The sequence below is a fragment of the Miscanthus floridulus genome, unplaced genomic scaffold, assembly GCF_019320115.1.
Source record: "Miscanthus floridulus cultivar M001 unplaced genomic scaffold, ASM1932011v1 os_1376_2_3, whole genome shotgun sequence".
Classification (NCBI taxonomy): domain Eukaryota; kingdom Viridiplantae; phylum Streptophyta; class Magnoliopsida; order Poales; family Poaceae; genus Miscanthus; species Miscanthus floridulus.
In genome coordinates, this window is record NW_027097681.1 from 13,035 (window position 1) to 32,738 (window position 19,704).

General features: G+C 44.5%; 3 protein-coding genes across 4 annotated transcripts; 2 read left to right on the forward strand and 1 right to left on the reverse strand.

Moving 5' to 3' along the window:
• Positions 1-3,052: 3,052 nt before the first annotated feature.
• Positions 3,053-4,129, reverse strand: LOC136533972 (uncharacterized). Its single transcript, XM_066526483.1, has one exon. The coding sequence runs from the start codon at positions 4,127-4,129 to the stop codon at positions 3,053-3,055; it is 1,077 nt and encodes a 358-aa protein (XP_066382580.1).
• Positions 4,130-8,717: 4,588 nt separating this feature from the next.
• On the forward strand, positions 8,718-15,734 carry LOC136533974 (uncharacterized). 2 transcript variants are annotated; one of them, XM_066526485.1, is made up of 13 exons: positions 8,719-9,428; positions 10,571-10,717; positions 10,808-11,020; positions 11,113-11,202; positions 11,352-11,465; positions 11,761-12,030; positions 12,128-12,284; positions 12,578-12,655; positions 13,061-13,161; positions 13,507-13,677; positions 14,094-14,168; positions 14,779-14,874; positions 15,115-15,733. In XM_066526485.1, the coding sequence occupies exons 1-13, from the start codon at positions 9,021-9,023 to the stop codon at positions 15,448-15,450; spliced, it is 2,256 nt and encodes a 751-aa protein (XP_066382582.1). In that variant the 5' UTR covers positions 8,719-9,020; the 3' UTR covers positions 15,451-15,733. The 2 variants fall into 2 exon arrangements, with proteins under 2 accessions (XP_066382583.1, XP_066382582.1); XM_066526486.1 differs by lacking the exon at positions 12,578-12,655 and having other exon boundaries at positions 8,718-9,428; positions 15,115-15,734.
• A 2,410-nt stretch (positions 15,735-18,144) lies between these two features.
• Positions 18,145-19,481, forward strand: LOC136533973 (protein NEGATIVE GRAVITROPIC RESPONSE OF ROOTS-like). Its single transcript, XM_066526484.1, has 5 exons — positions 18,145-18,150; positions 18,279-18,360; positions 18,455-19,017; positions 19,138-19,321; positions 19,462-19,481. Exons 1-5 carry the CDS (start codon positions 18,145-18,147, stop codon positions 19,479-19,481), a joined length of 855 nt encoding a protein of 284 aa, XP_066382581.1.
• The last annotated feature ends 223 nt before the right edge of the window (positions 19,482-19,704 follow it).

Here is a 19,704-nt window from a genome sequence, read left to right on the forward strand (position 1 = left end):
GACAACATTAGAATAACCATTCAAGTAGAAGAGTTTCACAAACAATTCACATAATTGCTAATTGATACAGGTTGTCTTTAATGGAAATTCAATGAACTCATAATATATCATGGATATAAGGCAATATAATCATCTCTATGATTATCTCTAGGGCATACTCCTAACAATCTCCCACTTGCACTAGAGTTAATCTCGAAGATATCTAATACCCATAGCTCTTATGTGTGCCTCATGCTTAGGCTGTGGAAGAGCCTTTGTCAAAGGATCTGCAACATTCAAATCTATGTGTATCTTGCACATCTTGATCTCATCTCGTCTAACGAACTCTCGAATGAGGTGAAATTTCCGCAATACATGTTTGCTCTTTTGGTGATTCCTTGGCTCCTTAGCCTGCGCAATTGCCCCATTGTTGTCGCAATGTAGATTCAATGGGCTAGACGTATTTGGAAACACACCAAGTTCAATGAGGAACCTCCTCATTCAAACACCTTCCTTCGCAGCTCCAGAAGCTGCAATGTACTCGGCCTCTATTGTAGAATTGGTCACCGTCTCCTGCTTGGAACTTTTCCAACTTACAGCACCACCATTTATTGTGAACACAAAACTTGATTGAGACTGTGAATCATCCGTGTTAGTTTGGAAGCTAGCATCGGTGTAACCATTTACAACGAGCTCCTCCTCACCTCCATAAATTAGGAACACATCTTTAGTCCTTCTCAAGTACTTAAGAATGTTTTTAACAAGTGTCTAGTGACTCTCTCCTGGATTAGCTTGGTACCTGCTCGCAACACTTAGAGCATATAAGACATCTGGGTGAGTACATATCATGGCGTACATGATGGAACCAACTACCAAGGCATATGGAACCTTACTCATGCACTTCCGCTCATCAGCTGTTGAAGGACACTGTTTATCGCTAAAGCACATACCATGTGACATAGGCAAGAACCCTTTCTTGGACTGTTCCATGTTGAATCATTTCAACACCTTGTCAATGTATGTATCTTGGCTTAATCCTATAAGCCTCTTCGATCTATCTCTATAGATCTTGATTCCCAAAATATATGCTGCTTCTCCTAAATCCTTCATAGAAAAACTATTATTCAATGAAGTCTTTACGGATTGCAACATAGGAATGTCATTCCCAATCAATAATATGCCATCCACATATAAGATCAGAAATACAACAGCGCTCCCACTTTCCTTCTTGTAAACACAAGGTTCTTCTTCATTCTGACGGAAGCCAAACCCTTTGACCACTTCATCAAAACAAATGTTCCAACTTCGAGATGCTTGCTTTAACCCATAAATGGATTTCTGAAGCTTGCATATTTTTCCAGCATTGTTTGGATCAACAAAACCTTCAGGCTATATCATATACATGTCCTCATCAAAATTTCCATTTAGAAAGGCTATTTTAACATCCATCTGCCATATCTCATAATCAAAATAAGCAGCTATTGCTAGAATGATCCGGATAGATTTAAGCATCGCTACCGACGAGAAAGTCTCATCGTAGTCAATTCCTTGAACTTGCCGAAAACCCTTTGCAACAAGTCAAGCTTTATAGACGTGAACGTTTCCATCCATATCCTTTTTCTTTTTATAGATCCATTTGCACTCTATGGGTCTAACCCCATCAGGCGGGTCAACCAAGTTCCAAACTTGATTGTTTCCCATGGAATCTATCTCGGATCTCATGGCACTTTGCCATTTCTCGGAATCTGGGTCCATCATTGCTTCCGCATAAGTCACAGGTTCGTCATCGTCTACCAATAACAAATCCCCATGCAACTCATGGATTCTTGCTGACCTTCATGGTTGTGGCGGTGTTTCTATTGCCATGGGTATCTCAATTTGTTCTGCTACATTAGCATCACTCGTAGAGTCCTTCCCAACTGGATCATCTTGAACTTCTTCAAGATACACCTTCTGTCCACTTTATCTCTTTTGAGAAACTCTTTCTCTAAGAAAACACCATTTCGAGCAACAAACACTTTGCCCTCTGATCGGTTGTAGAAGTAATACCCTAAAGTTTCCTTTGGATATCCCACAAAAAAGCATTTGTCTAATTTGGGTGTTAGTCGATCTGTCATAAGTCGTTTGACATAAACTTCACAACCCCAAATTTTCAGAAAAGACAAACTAGGACTCTTACCAGTCCACATCTCATATGGTGTCTTAACTACTGACTTAGATGGTACCCTATTCAATGTGAAAGCGGCAGTTTCTAGAGCGTATCCCCAAAATGATAACGGTAGGTCTAACTGGCTCATCATAGACCGAACCATGTCCAACAAAGTTTGATTACGTCGCTCGGACATGCCATTTCTCTGAGGCGTTCTAGGTGGCATAAACTTTGGAACAATTCTGCAACTCTTTAGATGATTGCTAAACTCGTGGCTCAAATATTCACCTCCACGATTAGATCGCAAAGCCTTAATTTTCTTGCCACGTTAATTCTCTACTTCACTCTGAAACTCCTTGAACTTTTCAAATGTCTCAGACTTATGTTTCATTAAGTAGACATAGCCATATCTACTAAAGTCATCAGTGAAGGTTATGAAGTATTGGAATCTACCTCTTGCTATCGTACTCATTGGTCCGCATACATCAATATGTATGAGTTCCAGCAAGTCTGTCGCCCTCTCAGGAAAACCTATGAAAGGCGCCTTGGTCATCTTGCCCAGCAGGCAAGCCTCACATGTCTCGTATGATTCAAAATCAAACAAAGTTAAAAGCCCATCAGAATGGAGCCACTTCATGCGATTCTCACTTATATGACCTAAACGACAATGCCACATATAGGTAGGACTTAACTCATTAAGCTAAGGCCTTTTAGCACTTATATTATAGACAGGAGCAACTTCAAGATTTAAAATAAATAACCCATTCACAATGGATGCAGAAGCCACAAACATGTCATTTTAGAGATCACACAACCATTGTCTTTACTCGCAAATGAATAACCATCCTTCATCAAACATAAAGGTGACACAATATTTTGACTTAAACTAGGAACAAAATAACAATTATTCAACTCCATAATAAATCATGACGGGAGGTGGAGTTGCATCGTCTCGACGTTCAACGCAGTAACTCTTGCATTATTGCCCACGCGGAAATCAACTTCTCCCTTTTCCACGCTTCTACTTCTTATCATTCCCTGCATCGTATTGCAAATATGAGCAACCGATCCGGTATCAAATACCCAAGAATTAATATAAGAATTAGTAAGAAAAATGTTTGTAACATAAACAACAAGTGTACAAGCTGCAGGAGTACCTTTACTGCCGTGATCCTTAATGGATTCTAGGTACAACTTGCAGTTCCTCTTCCAGTGACCTTTCCCATGACAATAAAAGCACTTAGCATTAGCAGGTGGTCCAGCCTTGGGCGTAGGTGAGTTTGGCTTAGAGATCTCATCTTTAGCCTTGCCCTTTTTCTTCTTCCAAGAATTGCCCTTCTTCTTAAACTTAGGCTTGTTTTGAACCGCCATCACATGGCTACTGTCAGCACATTTCTTAATGTCAGCCTCTGCTGTTTTAAGCATGCCACATAACTCATTCAAGCCCTTCTCCGCCCCATGCATATGGTAGTTCGCGACGAAATTTCCATAGCTAGGCAGAAGAGACGCGAGAATAAAATCAGTAGCTAATTTAGGGCCAATTGGGAAGCCCAGCTTCTCCAACCTCTGAGTGTAACCAACCATTTTGATCACATGTGGCCCAACTGTTGCGCCCTCTGCTAGCTTGGTTTCAGCAAAAGCCTTTGAGACATTGAACCTTTCAGTCCTGGCTTGAGTCTGGAACATATCATTGAGCGCCACGATCATATCATGCGCTGCATAGTTATTGTTAAACTGTAACTGCAAATCTGGTTCCATACAAGCAAGCATAAGGCAACTCACTTCAAGATCAGCATCACATGCTTTCTTGTAAGCATTTTTCTCTGCAGCAGGTGCATTATCAGCAGGCTCATCTGGTAATGGGGTGTCTAGAATTTCTTCCTTTTTCTCTGCCCTGAGAACAATTCTCAGGTTGCGGATCCAATCCGTATAGTTTGTTCCATTCAACTTATCTTTCTCAAGAATTGAACGCAAAGTAAATGGTTGATTGCTAGGTGCCATTTATCTACAACAAAAGTAATGCAAAATACTAAGACAATGTATCCAAGATATAGTAAACAATATTAAAACTTTAATATAATCTACTCCCACTAAAATCAATATCCCTCTATTGAAACTTAGTGATTCAAGATCCACAGCTAACAAGTCTACTAGTGAGCTTTAGCATCACTGCTAGAGGACATGGTAGATTGATAAGCAAATCTTTGCTAATCATATCACATATGACTCTTGTTGTTGGGTAGCATCTCTATGCTTTGGTGCCCAACTACTCATGCTCCAAGGTCCCTAACCGTTATGATGACCTTGTTCAAGTAACCAACCCTTCTGCTGTAAGTATCCGATACGAACTTGTCTAGTCAAGGAAAACCAGTGGCACACTAATTTCATAGACCCACCACCGATTGTACAAGACACCTGACAGTGCAAGGTTTGGGGAAGTATTTTAACTTAAACATTGCCGAGGGATCGTTCTACTTCACCATCGCATGTAGACAAAAAACATTATCGCACATGAAAGTAGAATATAGTAAGAACGGTATTAACACAGAGATATGACATGGTATAGCCCAATGTTCCTTTGGGGATCTCCATCTCCATCTCCATTGAACTATTCCTCATGATGATCTCCATCTCCATGATCCATGTATGCCATCCTTCAGTGATGAGTCCACCAAGACTAGCTATCACTAACGCAAGGCAGTGAAGAAGATTACATAGTCGCGGATAGAATCATCACAGTTTGGCACGCAGGCCATTACATCAATTTGGCAATATCTTAGTGGCTCCAGCCATATTGTCATACTCACGACATGCAAGCCATAAATTAATTACATACATGCATCACATACACATAAAGGCTATACCAGTCATAAATTCCTGCAAAACAGAGTTAACCGATTCCGACGTCTAAACTTAAAACGCTAAAAACACCATCTTCCCGGCCTTTTTCACAAATCTAATTTCGGAACATCCTCTCCGGCTCCGCGCCGCCGTCGTAGACGACGAAGTGGAATCATCCGTATATGGACGGCGGTAGCTCGTGGACATCGCCGGTGACGAGGTCGGCTTCCAGTACCTTGGACCGCTGGCACAGCGTCAGGTGGCGCCTGGCGGTGCAGCAGAACTTGGCGCCTGGTGCCTCCAGGGTGTGGGAGACCTCGAAGTTCTTGTGGTAATAAGGGCTGTAGAAGCGTAGGTTGGTGGAGCCGACGTCTGCGGCGCTGAGAAGAACCGGGGTCACCCAGGCCGGGTAGAAGGGCGCCACCACGGAGCATCAATTCCTGCACGTGGCACCGAAGCTCGGGTGGGTCGACCACGGCAACCGCTCCAGACAAGGCTCAACAGATCCGTCGGCCCGTGACCGTCGCGCGGCAGCTGTCCAAGCACAGGTGGATTGGACGCGGGACGCCAGCTTCCGTGAGCCCGCATGGCGATCCCTTGTCCACGCGAGCACGCCACGGTTACGAGCACGAGCTCCCTCGTGGGCGGCTCGCGGGGATACCGTATCGCCCCGTCGTCATGGTTCGCGGCCGTGGGCCGCACCGTCGACAACGACTCTTGAGTTTTTCGTAAGAAAGAAAGAGAATCACGTGGACAAATCGGATGGCATAGGTCGACAATAAGGTTGGACGAAAAACTCGAAGCTCGGTTAGCTTACTCGGCTCGTGACTGACTCGACTCGGCTCGGCTTGGCTCGTTATGATAACGAGGCTCGTTATGATAACGAGCTGAGTCAAGCCAAGATTTTAGCTCGTTAGCTATAACGAGCCAACTCAAGCCAGCTCGCGAGCCGCTTGCAAGCTAAACGAACCAAGCTTCCAGAAAAAAGTATCAAAACTTATATTAGTTTTTGTATTACTTCATGTCTTGCACTTTACAATTAACTGATAACTAATCTAGACCCTATAAATTAATTGGTAACTGGTCTAGATGTATTTCTGTTATATTATTATTGTTCTCAAATTTTAGATAAATGCAAATATTATATTTTGTGTATTTTTACATCTGTCTCGCGAGCTTAATGAGCCAGCTCAAGCTTTTAACGAACCAAGCCGAGCTGACTTTCTAGCTCGTTAGAATAACAAGCCGAGCCGAGCTAACTCGTTATTTTAACGAGCCAGAACGAGCTGAGCCAGCTCGTTATCTCGTTATCCAGCCGTTATCCAGCCTTAGTCGACGACTACGGGCAGAGAAACGATTGTTGCCGACTGTCGAGCGAGCTTTCAGGACGGTTTTGCTAACCTGCAGACACTTGCAGGTGGAGCCGAACAATCACCCGCGTCCGGCGTCCCTATCGGACGCGCGCTGCTGTTCCTCCGGCAAACAATCAGGCGTGCAGTGCAGCGGCGGAGTACGCTAGTACTGTATACATCTTTTGGCACGAAAGAAAAAAAAAAGGGCTCTGGACAGGTGAACACGTGTATGTACGGTTAGTTTATAACCTGTATTTTTCTCTCACGGCAATCTTGCCAATAATACTTTCACTACCCATGACTTATCGGTCAGCCAGAGGAGCAGCGCCGATGCAGAAGCCAGAAACGTTAGGCGGTGGCCCACAAGCACAAACATATGGTCTCTGAAAAGCATGATTGCTGCTCCCGAAGAAAGATGCAGAGGCAGAAGCCCAGAATAGAACCGTCCAGTCCAACGGCCGCAGAACCGCGGAAGGGCCCAGGCCGCGGCCCCAGAAAGAGAAAGCGGGCCAGGTGCGCCGTACTTTGCCCTCGCATCCACACCGAAAGGGAAGGCCACCAACTACAGTAGCCGTTGCAGCTGCATTGCATGCATAGGCCGGACTCGGGGACCCGGACGGCCGGACTGGACGCCGCGTGTCGGTCCGTCGGTCCCCCGACTCCCCGCCACAGACGACGCCACGCGCCCACGCGGTGGCGCCTGGATCCAGCCCGTTGGTTCCCGAGGAGCGCTCCAACGGCCTCACGTGGCGGGCGGCGAGTCGGCCGGCCGCCGCGGCGGGGTCAGTGTGGAAACTGGCCGTTGGGGCGGCGGAGATTTCGGACTTTTGGTGCGTGAACAAGGACGAGAGACACCGAGTCCTTCCGCGAGTCCGCTCACCGCCCGCGGAAAAGTGCCGGGCGCCACCGTCGGCAGCTGCTCGCGTGAGCTACGCTAGCTAATCCACTGTTGTTAGGGCGTGTTATGTGATCGAGCACGTCTCTAAACACTAGTAGTATATATATTGTATTAAAGTTTGGTGTCTCTAAAAAAAGTATTGATGTTTGGTGGAAAGACAAGGCGTGATGGGATAGTAGCGAGTGATTACATAGGCTAAGATCGACCAGATGGCGATGGCCACGTTGCATTTCTTAGCCAAGATGGTCGTGCCTGTTAGGCTATGGATGGCGATGTCTAGGGGTAACTTTAGGCCATTTAAATCCAGCGTAAAGTTTTGAAGTCACATCAGTGTTATATGGGTGTCGCAGGGGTATTTGATACTAATAAAAAAATAAATTATAGAATCGGATAGTAAATCACGAGATAAAATTATTAAGTCTAATTAATCTATCATTAGTGCATGTGTTACTGTAACACTTTTATTATCAAATCATAGATTAATTAGGCTTAAAACATTCGTCTCGCAAAGCCGTCGCGATCTGTGCAATTAGTTATTTTTTAGTCTATATTTAATACTCTAAGCATGTGTCCTAACATTCGATGTGATAGGGTGTAAACTTTTAGGGAGAAACTAAACAAGGACTTACTTCCTATTATTATCCATGTCTTTGTCTCCCAGTTTTTCTATAAACTGAGAAGTCATGATCTATTTTTTTTTTCTCTTTTGATAAGTGCAGAATGAAAAATGCTTTTTGAAGGCAACAGAATGAAAATTGTTGTAAACCAAAGTCCCTTGTGCATTATAGTTGGCTAGTTGCAATGATAAGCTTGTTTTGCTAATCAGTAACATGTCATATCCTCTGAAACTTAGATTGGTATCAACAACTGATAATATTATACTAAAACATGATTTTTTTTAATAAATTGATGACTTTACAAACAACAGATAAAATTATAGGGCTTGTCGGACCTACGCCTAAGCTCACCGCGCCATAGCAAGGACGACACCAGGACTGTGGTGGACGAGTGGTCGTGCCACAGCACGCCGCAAATACAGCAACTAACCAAACAACCACCACAAGTTAGGCACAAAAATTGTGGTGTGATTTGGTAAGTTACGGTAACAAACCAACACACTCATAAATCGTTCTGTTGTTTTATTGCCCAGACACCATAACTTAATCGCATGTTTTATCAGACAATGCCTGTCATCCTCTAGCTTTGCTAAACAAATAGCAAGCATCCTGCAAACGTTTGGGGGTAGGCAATGTGTAAACAAACGAAAGAAAACCGTGAGAGCCAATGAAAGATACCAACCCCAAGCTCCATCCCAACAGACCGCACTGTACCAACCCAATCTCACTGGTCGCCCCAACGATTAACGACGGACGAATCAATCAGCCACAGGTCGTCCTCGTCCACGCGACGCCACCACGGACACGGCGCCTCCCTCCTCACGCCTATTCTCACCGCCCACGCCCCAGCCAGCCCCCAGCCAGCTCATCATTCCCCTCCTCGGGCGCGGGCCGGCGGGGCAAGTTTCTAATCACCTTGCCCTTCGCCTTCCTTCACCCGGACGTAGGCAGCAGCGGCCAACCAAATAAAAACACGCCGCGCTCCGTCTTCCTCCCTCCCCGTTCCCTACCTTCCAAATCAAAACCAGCCATACCGCCGCCGCCGCCGCCGCCTCGTCCTCTCCCTCGCCCCTCCTCCCGGCATCGCCCTCGCCCTCGCCCTCACCCTCACCCTCACCGCGTCGGAACCCTAGCGGATCGTCATTCGTTCGCGCGCGCCCCGCCCCTCCCCGCCTTACCCCACCATGGAGGAGTTCGCGCGCGCGGTGGAGGACGGGCTCAAGCTCTCGAAGCGGCTCGTGCTCCCGGGAGGGCTGCCCCCGCCGCGCCCGCCGGCGGGGATGGAGCGCACCGTGTCGGCCGCCGCGGCGTCGGGGCCCGACCCGCGGCTGCTCCCCACGGCGCCGATGGCCTACGCGGTGGTCACCGACCCGGCCGCCGTCGACACTCCCGACGTGCCCAGCTACCAGCCCTACGTCTACGGCCACCTCGACCCGCCCGCGCTCATCCCGCTGCAGATGAAGGAGGTCGACCTGGCCGTCGACTGCGCGCTCGACGCCGCGCACGTCACCCTGCGCGCGCGCTGGTGGCTGCACTGCATCACGCGAAGCCGCGAGTGCAACGTGCGCCTCGTCGTGCCCTTGGCCGAGCAGGTGAGCACGATCGGGTTTCTGCGCTATGTTATCGCGGCTTGGCATTTCGCTCGCATTCTCTGTTTTTTTCCCCTGATTCTGTTGAGTGTTGACTTGCCTCGTAAGATTCAGTTTGGTGGGGGCTCAAATGATTGCGGTTGTAGTATAACCAAACCGTTTGACCAGAGCGATTGGGTCAGGAAGGCCCATGTACTAATTTGATTTTCGGTGTATGGACTTTTGCCTTCCATTGCGTTTTTATCTGTGTATATGACCCGTAAACTAATGCTATTCATTCAGAACATGACTCATTTGATGCGTTTGTACGTAGTTGCCGCTGGTGATGTTGGGTCTTTTTGTTGCATTTGCCACTGTTTTCATGTGTTTTGATCGATCTTCTTGTTGGAAGGGTATTGTCTGCGACCAATGATTTGCCATGTAAACTACAGGTAACACTAAGACTGGGTTCATGGATTCTTATTCTTAGATAAGCAATATGAGTGTATTCACGCTTTAGATGTAACATAACAGTAATTTGCAGTGTAGTTGCTTAAGCAGTTAAAAGTAATTCCTTGCTTTGTCCATGGGAAATCAAACACTAGAAGGGAACTGTTGGTTCTGCAGAGAGGTAACCTGATTTTCATGACAGTGAACCTGTTATGCAATGGGCAATCTTGCTCACTGTGCACGGGGGATCATCTTGTGTTCCCATTTGGACGCACATTGGATTGCTTGGGCTTTGAAAAACATCTGGCAGTGAAAGTATATGTGATGTTCCTTAACATCTTAACATCCAGTGGAATTAATTTTGATATTCAAGTTCTTATTCTCTTTTAATGACTGTTGCATGTCATTAGGTCCATGCAAGGTCGGCATCTTGCCTGCTTTCAGACAGATATTTTTTTATCGATTGATGTTCTGATTGCCAGGGATAGTTTTTTTTATCGATTGGTGTTCTGATTGCTCAATTTAATAACATGATAGGTACGAGTAACAAAGAATTTCCTCTTTCATCATTTGTTTATATGCATTGCTTTCATCCATTATTGATAGACATCACCACAAAATCAAGCCAAGCATTGACTATCTTGCATACATACGTTGTTAAGAAACATCAGTTTCCATTTGGATTGGTCTCAACCTAAGAACGGTTTGGCTAATAGGGTTCAATTCTAGGCGCTGAGGTTACTGTCGGAAGAAGATCATATAATACCCAAGTAATCGAAGTAGAAGACACTTTGGAGAATCATGCAAAAATTGAGAGTGGTGGCCTTCTGAAGCCACATCTGTTTTTCTTGACAATACCTCAGGTATGTGCTTTGGTCTCCCCAGTGCCTTGTTTTTGATGATTGGAAGTCCTATCATGCTTTGCTGATTCGCTGCTTGTCTCATTCATCAAGGTTGAGGGAGGAGCAGACATTTGTGCTACATTTCGATGGTCTCAGAAGTTACTATATGACAGTGGCCGTTTCTCTGTTGAAATACCTTTCCGTTATCCATACTTTGCCAACCCATTACCAAAAGTGTTCATGAAGAGGGAAAAAATTCAGTTGTCTGTGAACAGTGGTTTCAGTAAAGAGGTTTTGCTGCAAGGAACAAGCCACCCGTTGAAGGTGATCTAATTTTATTAACTGTCCTGATGTGCATTTGGAGCATTAGGAACTCTGCCTAGGTTTGATCTTCCGGATTTTTATTTTCATTTCAGGAAAAGAGTAGGCAGGGAGATAAATTGTTTTTCCATCATGAAACCATTGTTGAGAATTGGTCGAGCAAAGATTTCAATTTTTCATACAGTGTGAGTTTTTCTGCAATGATGTTCCCTACAGGCCGATGCCGAACTATCTTGCTAATCTAGCTCATCATGATATTCAGCAGATAAAAGTTTATAATCTTGCTGAATATTCTGTCCTTTGCCTAATTTCAATTTTATGTTGATATGTGTAGGTTTACTCTGGCGATTTGTCTGGTGGTGTGCTTGTGCAACCCGCAACATTACGTGACTATGATGAAAGAGATATGTTCTGCATTTTTCTTCTACCTGGAAGTGGCAACAGAAAGGTTAGTTGCTGCTACTTGCAACATTATCTTGATTGATATCCCTGCACTTGGAATGTTATCTATTTCAAGGTCAGGGATGTCAAGCTGTATCAGCTCCTTTTAAGCTGCATGGAATTTTACCATGAGATTCTTCTAAATTGTCATTTGCCTCTATTCTCCTTTTAGTACCTTTATAGCCTTTTAGTACCTGTTTTGCTTCATCGGCTCAGAAGAAGTTCATCATCATGTTTGCCCCCTTTGTATTTCAAGAGATATGCCTTCATGGTCCTTTATCTCATCCGAGCTATTTCAATAGGTATTCAGAAAAGCAGTTGTGTTTATTGTTGACACAAGTGGAAGCATGCAAGGAAGGCCTCTTGAGAATGTCAAGCGTGCAGTTTCTACTGCTCTTTCAGAGCTTGTGGAAGGGGATTACTTCAACATTATAACATTTAATGACGAGCTTCACTCATTCTCTTCCTGTTTAGAGCAAGTAAATGACAAAGCAATAGCAAGTGCAACTGATTGGATGAATGCAAACTTTGTTGCTGAGGGTGGCACAGATGTTATGCATCCTTTGAGTGAGGTATGGCATTTTGAACAACTTCAGTTGGGATTTTTCTTATCTTGTAATCCGGATTTCTCTTGTTTTGTTATTCATACTGGTCATTTCTTCATGTAAGGCACTGGCATTACTATCAAGTGTTCATGACACACTTCCACAAATATATCTTATTACTGATGGTTCTGTTGATGATGAGCATAACATCTGCCAAACTACAAAAACTGAGCTTACCAACAGAGGCTCTAAATCTCCCCGAATTTCTACTTTTGGACTAGGTAATATTATTGTGACTTCCGATCAAAATGCAATTTTTGTAGTACCTTTGTTCTTGACTTGAACTAAAGTTCGTCTGCCTTATTTTACCTATGGTCTTCTCATAATTTTATATACAAGTGTTAGTTCCTGTGCAAAAGAAAACTATGCGTAATTTAATAGGATTGTTAACTCTGTGATTTGTAACTATTGTGAATCAAACTATGTTTTGCTCTTTCTTGTGTAGTTTGTCAAATTATGTTTTAGATATCACATGTTTTCTCTTTTTTCTGATGTTGTGACTTGAACATGTTAGGATCGTATTGCAACCACTATTTCCTGTGCATGTTAGCTTCAATTGGCAAGGGACATTACGATGCTGCACTTGAGACAGGTATCTGTGGTTCTTGTCTTTGCATTATCGTTTATGTACCTTTCATCATGATTCCATTGCTTGTTGATGTATTGCAAATATAAGATGTAATCAGTTCTAGCTGTGCTTAAATATACATTTTATCCAATTTCCTAAATCTCCTTGACATGGACAAAAAAAATATTGAACCTTGTTTTGTATTCTGGGTCTTCAGAGCTAGGAAGCATTTGTTCTGTTTGCATTTGCTCTATTTCTACATGTTACAAGGTCTTTGTTTTATTATGTGTACATTATGATCTAAAGTTCAATAAACGAATTTAATCTGTCAGAAATCTCCACTATGATTGCTATATGCATGCATTGGACTAGTAAATATATAAATATATGGTTTTAACCAATTTTTTTTTTACTGAATCTGTTATCCAGCATCAGTCGAAAATCGGATTCTAAAGTGGTTCAGGAGAGCATCAAGTACAATTGTGGCAAATATCTCCATTGATGCTATGACACATCTTGATGAATTCGAAGTGAGTTTGTGCATGATTGATTAGTAATTATACTTTTGTTATTTTATTTTAAATACTTGTGACAGTACAACTTCATAAAACTACCTTAGCATGCTTAATTGTGGAGATGCGGATGTATAGACTAAAAATTGTACTGTATAATCCATGATAAGTTTTTCAATAACTATTCTATTTGTCAATAAAGAAACATGTTTTTAGGCTGGGTTGGTGGCCAGTCAAGGTTCTTCATGTTTTATCTAGAACACGCGAGAGCTGCGTATCATTGTATTAAGAAGAAAGATTCTGCAAGTTTTGCTGGAAAAGTACTGGTTTTGGTTGTCTAATTGCCGTTCTTTTGTTCGTTAGGTGGATTCTGAGTACATTCCAGACCTTTCAGCAAACTCTCCTTTGTGTGTATCTGGAAAATACCAAGGAAAACTCCCACACACAGTTAAAGCTAAAGGTTACTTAGCTGACATGAAGGAAATCTCGATTGAACTGAAGGTCCAACAACTAAAGGAAATACCTCTTGACAAAGTAAGATGCTGATTGCTGAAGCTATTTTTTTGTACGTTATGCTTGTGACTTCTCTACTTGAGTTTTGACTTAGGACAAAACTACTACATGATAATACAGCCTTCTTGATCAATCTAACTAATGCATCACAAAAGTACTCTTGAGAAAGAGTTTCCACAAAATCACATGTTCTTCTGGACAGTGGACACCTATATTAAAACTCGCTTTTTAAAGTTTCACTTGGTGGGACTGGTTTTATTTATGTTGACTGGAATAATCGTTAAGAAGTTTAGTTTTAAACTTTTTGTGAACAATGTGTGTTATTATTGTGAAAATTTTCCTGGAAGCTGTGCTTTTGAGATAGTTTTTTTGGTCAAAATATGTGTAGTTTTCCAAAAAATATTTATTCATTAAGGATCTTTTTGTATGAATTTCAGGTATTGGTGACACAACAGATTGATCTTATGACAGCAAAGGCATGGCTTTCGGCAGACAAACAACTGGAGAGAAAGGTGGGGTATTTGGTCAGACAAATGATTGAACTAGGGTGTGTTTAGTTTATGGCCCTAGCAGTTCAAGCAAAAATTTGGCCATGCCAAGGAAACTTGGCCTTCGTTTGGTGGCCAGCCAAGCCAAATTCTGTTCAACAAAAAATAATCTATAGTGAACTCGGGTGGCCAAAATGGCCTTGCCGATTTTGGCTAGCCAATTTTTGGCTTATAGCCACAAAAAAGGGAACAATTTTTGACCGGCCAAAGCACGGCCTTTTTTTTTTTTTTTTTTTTTTGCTTTGCCTGCGCCACCCTAGACTTCCTTGGCTTTGCAATTGTCCTTTTGCCCTAGACCCAAAATTTGATCTTAGTGTTATGTTATGGTGTAAGTTGAAGGGGAAATTAACAGAACTGAAAATGCACTGCTATTTACTGTGAGTATACTATGGATAAACAAGTTTGTTCAACTTCAATCTGATTTGCCAAAGACTTAAAAATGCTTTTGAAAAGAACACACCACAAACACAGCAAAATAACCTCCAACTAAACTTTGTAGTGAGTATTTTATTTTTGCTTTGGTTTTCTCTCTTGCACATCTTTGAATAACAAGGGATTCTTCTCAATCTTGCAGGTGATTAAATTAAGCATACAAAATGGTGTTCCATCGGAGTACACAGAAATGATCTTACTTCAAACAAATCTGGATAAAGTAGATGGAACACAAAAGGTAGGTCCAATATGCTATTCTTCCATGATATTCATTCTGTTTTGGTGTAGGGGCTTTCATAAAATAGGTTTTGATCACTTATGTTCCTTTTCCAAATATAAATCAGTTAAAAGTGGGTCTTTTCATATGTGGAGACAATAATTATAGCTCATAACTATTTGCTGCTGTTGGCCCGTTGGCTGCAATTATAAATAGTTTGATGTGAAAGGACTTGTTGCTGAGCTTTGTGTACTTGAACAGGTCAAGCAAAAACTAAAAGGACAGAAAGGCAGAGATGAGCAACGGATCCTGCTTCATGGCCTGAAACTGGGATTCGGTAACAAAGACGCTACAAGGGAAAATCTCATCACAGGATTTGGGGACATGAATCCGGCAGAAAAACTTGTGATGCTCCAAAAGGGAAATGGCTGTTGCAGCCGCGTCGCTGACTGCCTCTGCTGCATGTGCTGCATCAAGGCGTGCAACAGGATGAACGACCAGTGCGCCATTCTGATGGCACAGATCTGCGCGGCTCTAGCGTGCCTTGGCTGCTACGAGTGCTGTGCGGAGGTGTGCTGCGGAGAGTCAGAGTCGTAGTAGGAAGTAGGGGAGCTCCGGGCGTTGTGTTTTGTATATTGTATGGAAGATTGGAGATTTGGAGTGTACATAATAGAGTTTGCGGCCGGGTTGTGGGGCGAGGATGAGATACAATATATCAGCTTAGATCGACGAGGATCGATCTTGGTTGTACATTGTCTCTGTTCAAACGTTCTAATTTTGCTCTTGTTACATGCAATGCAAAAGGGCCACACACTCGAGTAGTACTTGTTTCTGAATATCTGCCTGTTCAATGTTGGGAGTTGATGGGGCTGTTTGATTCCCAGTCACGGCCAGCCACGCCGCTGGTGCGGCGTCGCACCCAGGTTGTGGCCTTAAAAGTCGGCGCCCAAGTCTTAGGCAGAAAAATGACTAGCAAACGCAATGGCTGACATAATTTTCATATACAAACCAAACAACGGCGATATTCTCTGTGGCTGCTGTGAGTTGGCCTGATGATTTAGTTTGGCAACTGGGAACTAGCCGTACCTCCTGAATTTGATGCTGAATATCTGATCAGGAGGGTCACCCGGGAAACTGCAAAGCCCGTCTACAGTCTACAGAGAAGTGCAAGTTGCCTTGCCAAATGGTAGAATGCAGTTGAAGTACATGCTAGAGAAAAAGAAGCTCCATCATTGTGGCCAAATGGCCTTAAACATGTACTTATTTTGCATCTACGACTGTATAAAGAAAGAGTGGAAGCCCATGCACATGCAGGCAGCTGCAGCTGCAGCTGCAGCCTATGCAGGCGTGCGCCACCTCTGGGACTGGGATCTCGGGCAGCCAATGGGAGGCTGTCCGTGCGATGCGAGAGCCGGGACAAGTGTCACGACAGCGTGCACGGCCAGGGCACCCCGTGTCGGGCTGACACCTGTTTGTTAATGACCGGTTCCTCCCTGGTAGATTACTCCCCACGAGGTCCTCTCCTCCCGCCCCGCGGCCGCCTGATTGCCGGGGAGCGGGAAGGAGGAGCGATGGTCTCTCTCATGCATGGGCCGCGCGCGACCCCCGACGGCCGACGCGCGGGAGGAATACAATAGGGGCCGAATGGCTGGGTGCGTGCGAGCCCACGTCCGCTCTGCCGGGATTTGGCTCGAACGGACGGGCGCGCACCACGTCGGCGAAGGCCATTGGCTGCCGCGCACAGGGCACCTGGGATAATTACTGCTAGCTCGGGATCTGGCTGTAGCATTGGGCGCCGGGGTCGGTGCGTGCTTTGGAGTAGTAGAGCCCGAATGACGGTGGCACTTGAGTTCGCAGCTACTCGGATCCTACGTACGCGGAGTACACAACTGTACATCGTTACCGTGAGAACATCCATCAGCGGGTACCGAGACGCGAGAGACAGTATCGTTGGCATTACAGCTGCAAAGGCCACCACGCTGGATGACATGTTTACATGTGTGTAAGCTTGAGACACGCACGACCATGTGCATCATGCATGGGCAGCAAGTCCCTGTAGCGGAACAAGAGAATGCGCACTAATCCTTTATGTTCTTTAAATTTGTGGCAGAACCACCACAACAACACACTAATGTGGCCACTATGCATCCTGTTCGCTTAGGCTTATAAACCGGCTGATGCTGTTTTGTTGTGAGAGAAAAACACTATCATGACTGATACGATCAAGCGAATAGGGTGATGAGTGTTAGGTACCTTCTTCCTTATATTGGAATCTGTCCTGTTGGGTTTGAGTTTCTGACTCAGCTGACATGAATGCTCACATTTACATCTAATTGTTCTTTTCCAGTGTTAGATTGAATTTTCGTCGAAAGCGAGACAAGCCTATGCTAATTTTGTCAATCTCAAGATTTACAAGCCCAATCTCTTAGAAGTGATGCTCATATAATGTGTATCAGCACCATTGTGTTGTTGTTTTTAAAAAGAAAAGAAAAGAAAAGAAAGGAAGATATTGCTTCATTGTAGATATGGTTTCCCCAGCATGGGTGTTAAACTCCCACAATAATCCCATAACCAGAAAGAAAATACTAAGAAGTTTCGATCAAGGAAATAAAATAAGATTTTCCTACAATGCTTATTTTGGTGAAGTCAAATTACAATTTTATTTTCTAACTGTATGTGGGCATTTTGCCTGTATCGTACTTTAAAAAAGTTGCTCTAATTAATGTCCATGATTCGCGTCGGCAGGTGTAAGAAACTCCCACATTGATCCCAGAATAACCAGAAAGGAGGTGCTATGAACTTTCTTATTACTGATCGAGAAAATAAAATAAAATAAAAAAGTCGCCCAGTAATACTAACATATTCTCTACTTCACTCAAGTAGCTAGTAAAATAAAATTAATTAACATCCCATGTACATGTAAGAACGTAACAGGATGCGACTGTGCAATTTGGCCACTACCATCAATCTAGGTAGCCATGGGTTTAGCCTCCCTAACCCTATTTAATTCAGGGGGGAGGGGACCCTGGTTGCATCCAAAGCCACTCTACTCTCTTTTCTTTCACTGCATGCTTAGCTTCTCTCTGCTCCCTGGAAACCTCCCAATGAATGTGTAGTGGATGCATATAGCCAAGTCGGCGGCGTCCTGATTGACCAATCACAGAACCCTGGAACCGATCGAGCTTCTGTTGCCTCCCACTCCCAGCCGCTCTTGCAGACTGTCACACTCTGCTCTGCTCGGATATTCACATACTACTGCTAATTCTTCTCCGGGAGCAGTACGTACAAGATATGGGGGTAATTAAATTCCACTTTCCACTGAAAGCTAGCTTTTGGTTTTCATCCACTGACAGCTATTCTTCCATGTGTTCTTTTCTAGCTAGTGTACGTTCCGCGGTTAATTTTGCATTGTCTGCACCCTGCAGATCATTAACTGGATGCAGAATCGCTTCAATGGTAAACATGAGAAGAGGCGACCCGAGGCCGCCGCCATTAGCTCAGCTCGCGGTGAGTGATTCCTTTCGTACGTGCGTTCTTCTTAGCTTCGTGCTGACGAACGAATCGCTTCAATGGCATGCATGATGCTGCATTTCTACGTCAGAAAGCTGCCGCCAAGACCACGCGCGCGAGGACAAGATCCCCAACGGCGACTGGCCGCCACAGGGCCTCCTCTCGATCGGTACACTGGGCGACGACCCACCGCCGGCGGCGGGGGATGGAGGTGGAGGCCCGCCTCGCGCGTCGCAGGCCGACGTGCTGGACTTCACCATCGAGGAGGTGAAGAAGCTGCAGGACGCGCTGAACAAGCTGCTCCGGCGCGCCAAGTCCAAGTCCAGCTCATCCCGCGGGTCGGGCGCCACCGACGAGGACCGCGCCAGCCAGCTGCCGCTCGACAGGTTCCTCAACTGCCCCTCCAGCCTCGAGGTCGACCGGAGGATCTCCCTGAGGCACGCCGCGGGCGACAGTGGTGGCGAGAACGGCGAGGCGTTCTCGCCGGACACGCAGATCATACTGAGCAAGGCCAGGGATCTCCTCGTCAACAGTAACGGCACCACCATCAAGAAGAAGTCGTTCAAGTTCCTCCTGAAAAAGATGTTCGTCTGCCATGGCGGCTTCGCCCCCGCACCGAGCTTGAAGGATCCAGTTGAATCAAGGATGGAGAAGGTACCTGCGTTATATTAGCAACGCACATGAAATATATATGTCTGAGTTCATGTCTTGTCACCAGACAAAGTTTAAACGCTAATATATATGGTTCTCTCCTGTTTTTGAGTGCACACACAGTTGTTCAGAACGATGCTTCAGAAGAAGATGAATGCTCGCCCGAGCAATGCTGCAGTGTCATCCAGGAAGTACTACCTCGATGACAAACCGAGTGGGAGGAGGATGATACGGGATGGTCGCCACGATGAAGAGGATGATGAAAAGGGCTCTGACAGAATCAAGTGGGATAAAACTGATACTGACTGTAAGAACATATATGCTTTCAAGTTTCAACCACACTATGCACACGGTTAAATAACAATGCATATGTGGAAACTTATTTATGCGATGAGCTCTGCCAGTAATGATCATAGATCACTGAATGAAATTTCTTGGGTTTTGCAGTCATTGTTCTGGAGATCTAGATCAAGAAGCTCGAGTTCAAGGTCATTGTGGTATTCAATGTGGTAAGCTACAACACTGCAATTAAAAGTATAAATTTCCTGTCAAAGTTGTATGATACGATGACCGTTTTTTTTTTGTAGGTTCATTGCTGGTGCTAAAATTTGGGTGGTTTGATCTTTATTTCGCAGCTTATGAGTGATGGCCTTGACTCAGAAGACAAATCCCATTAGAATGGTCGGTGCA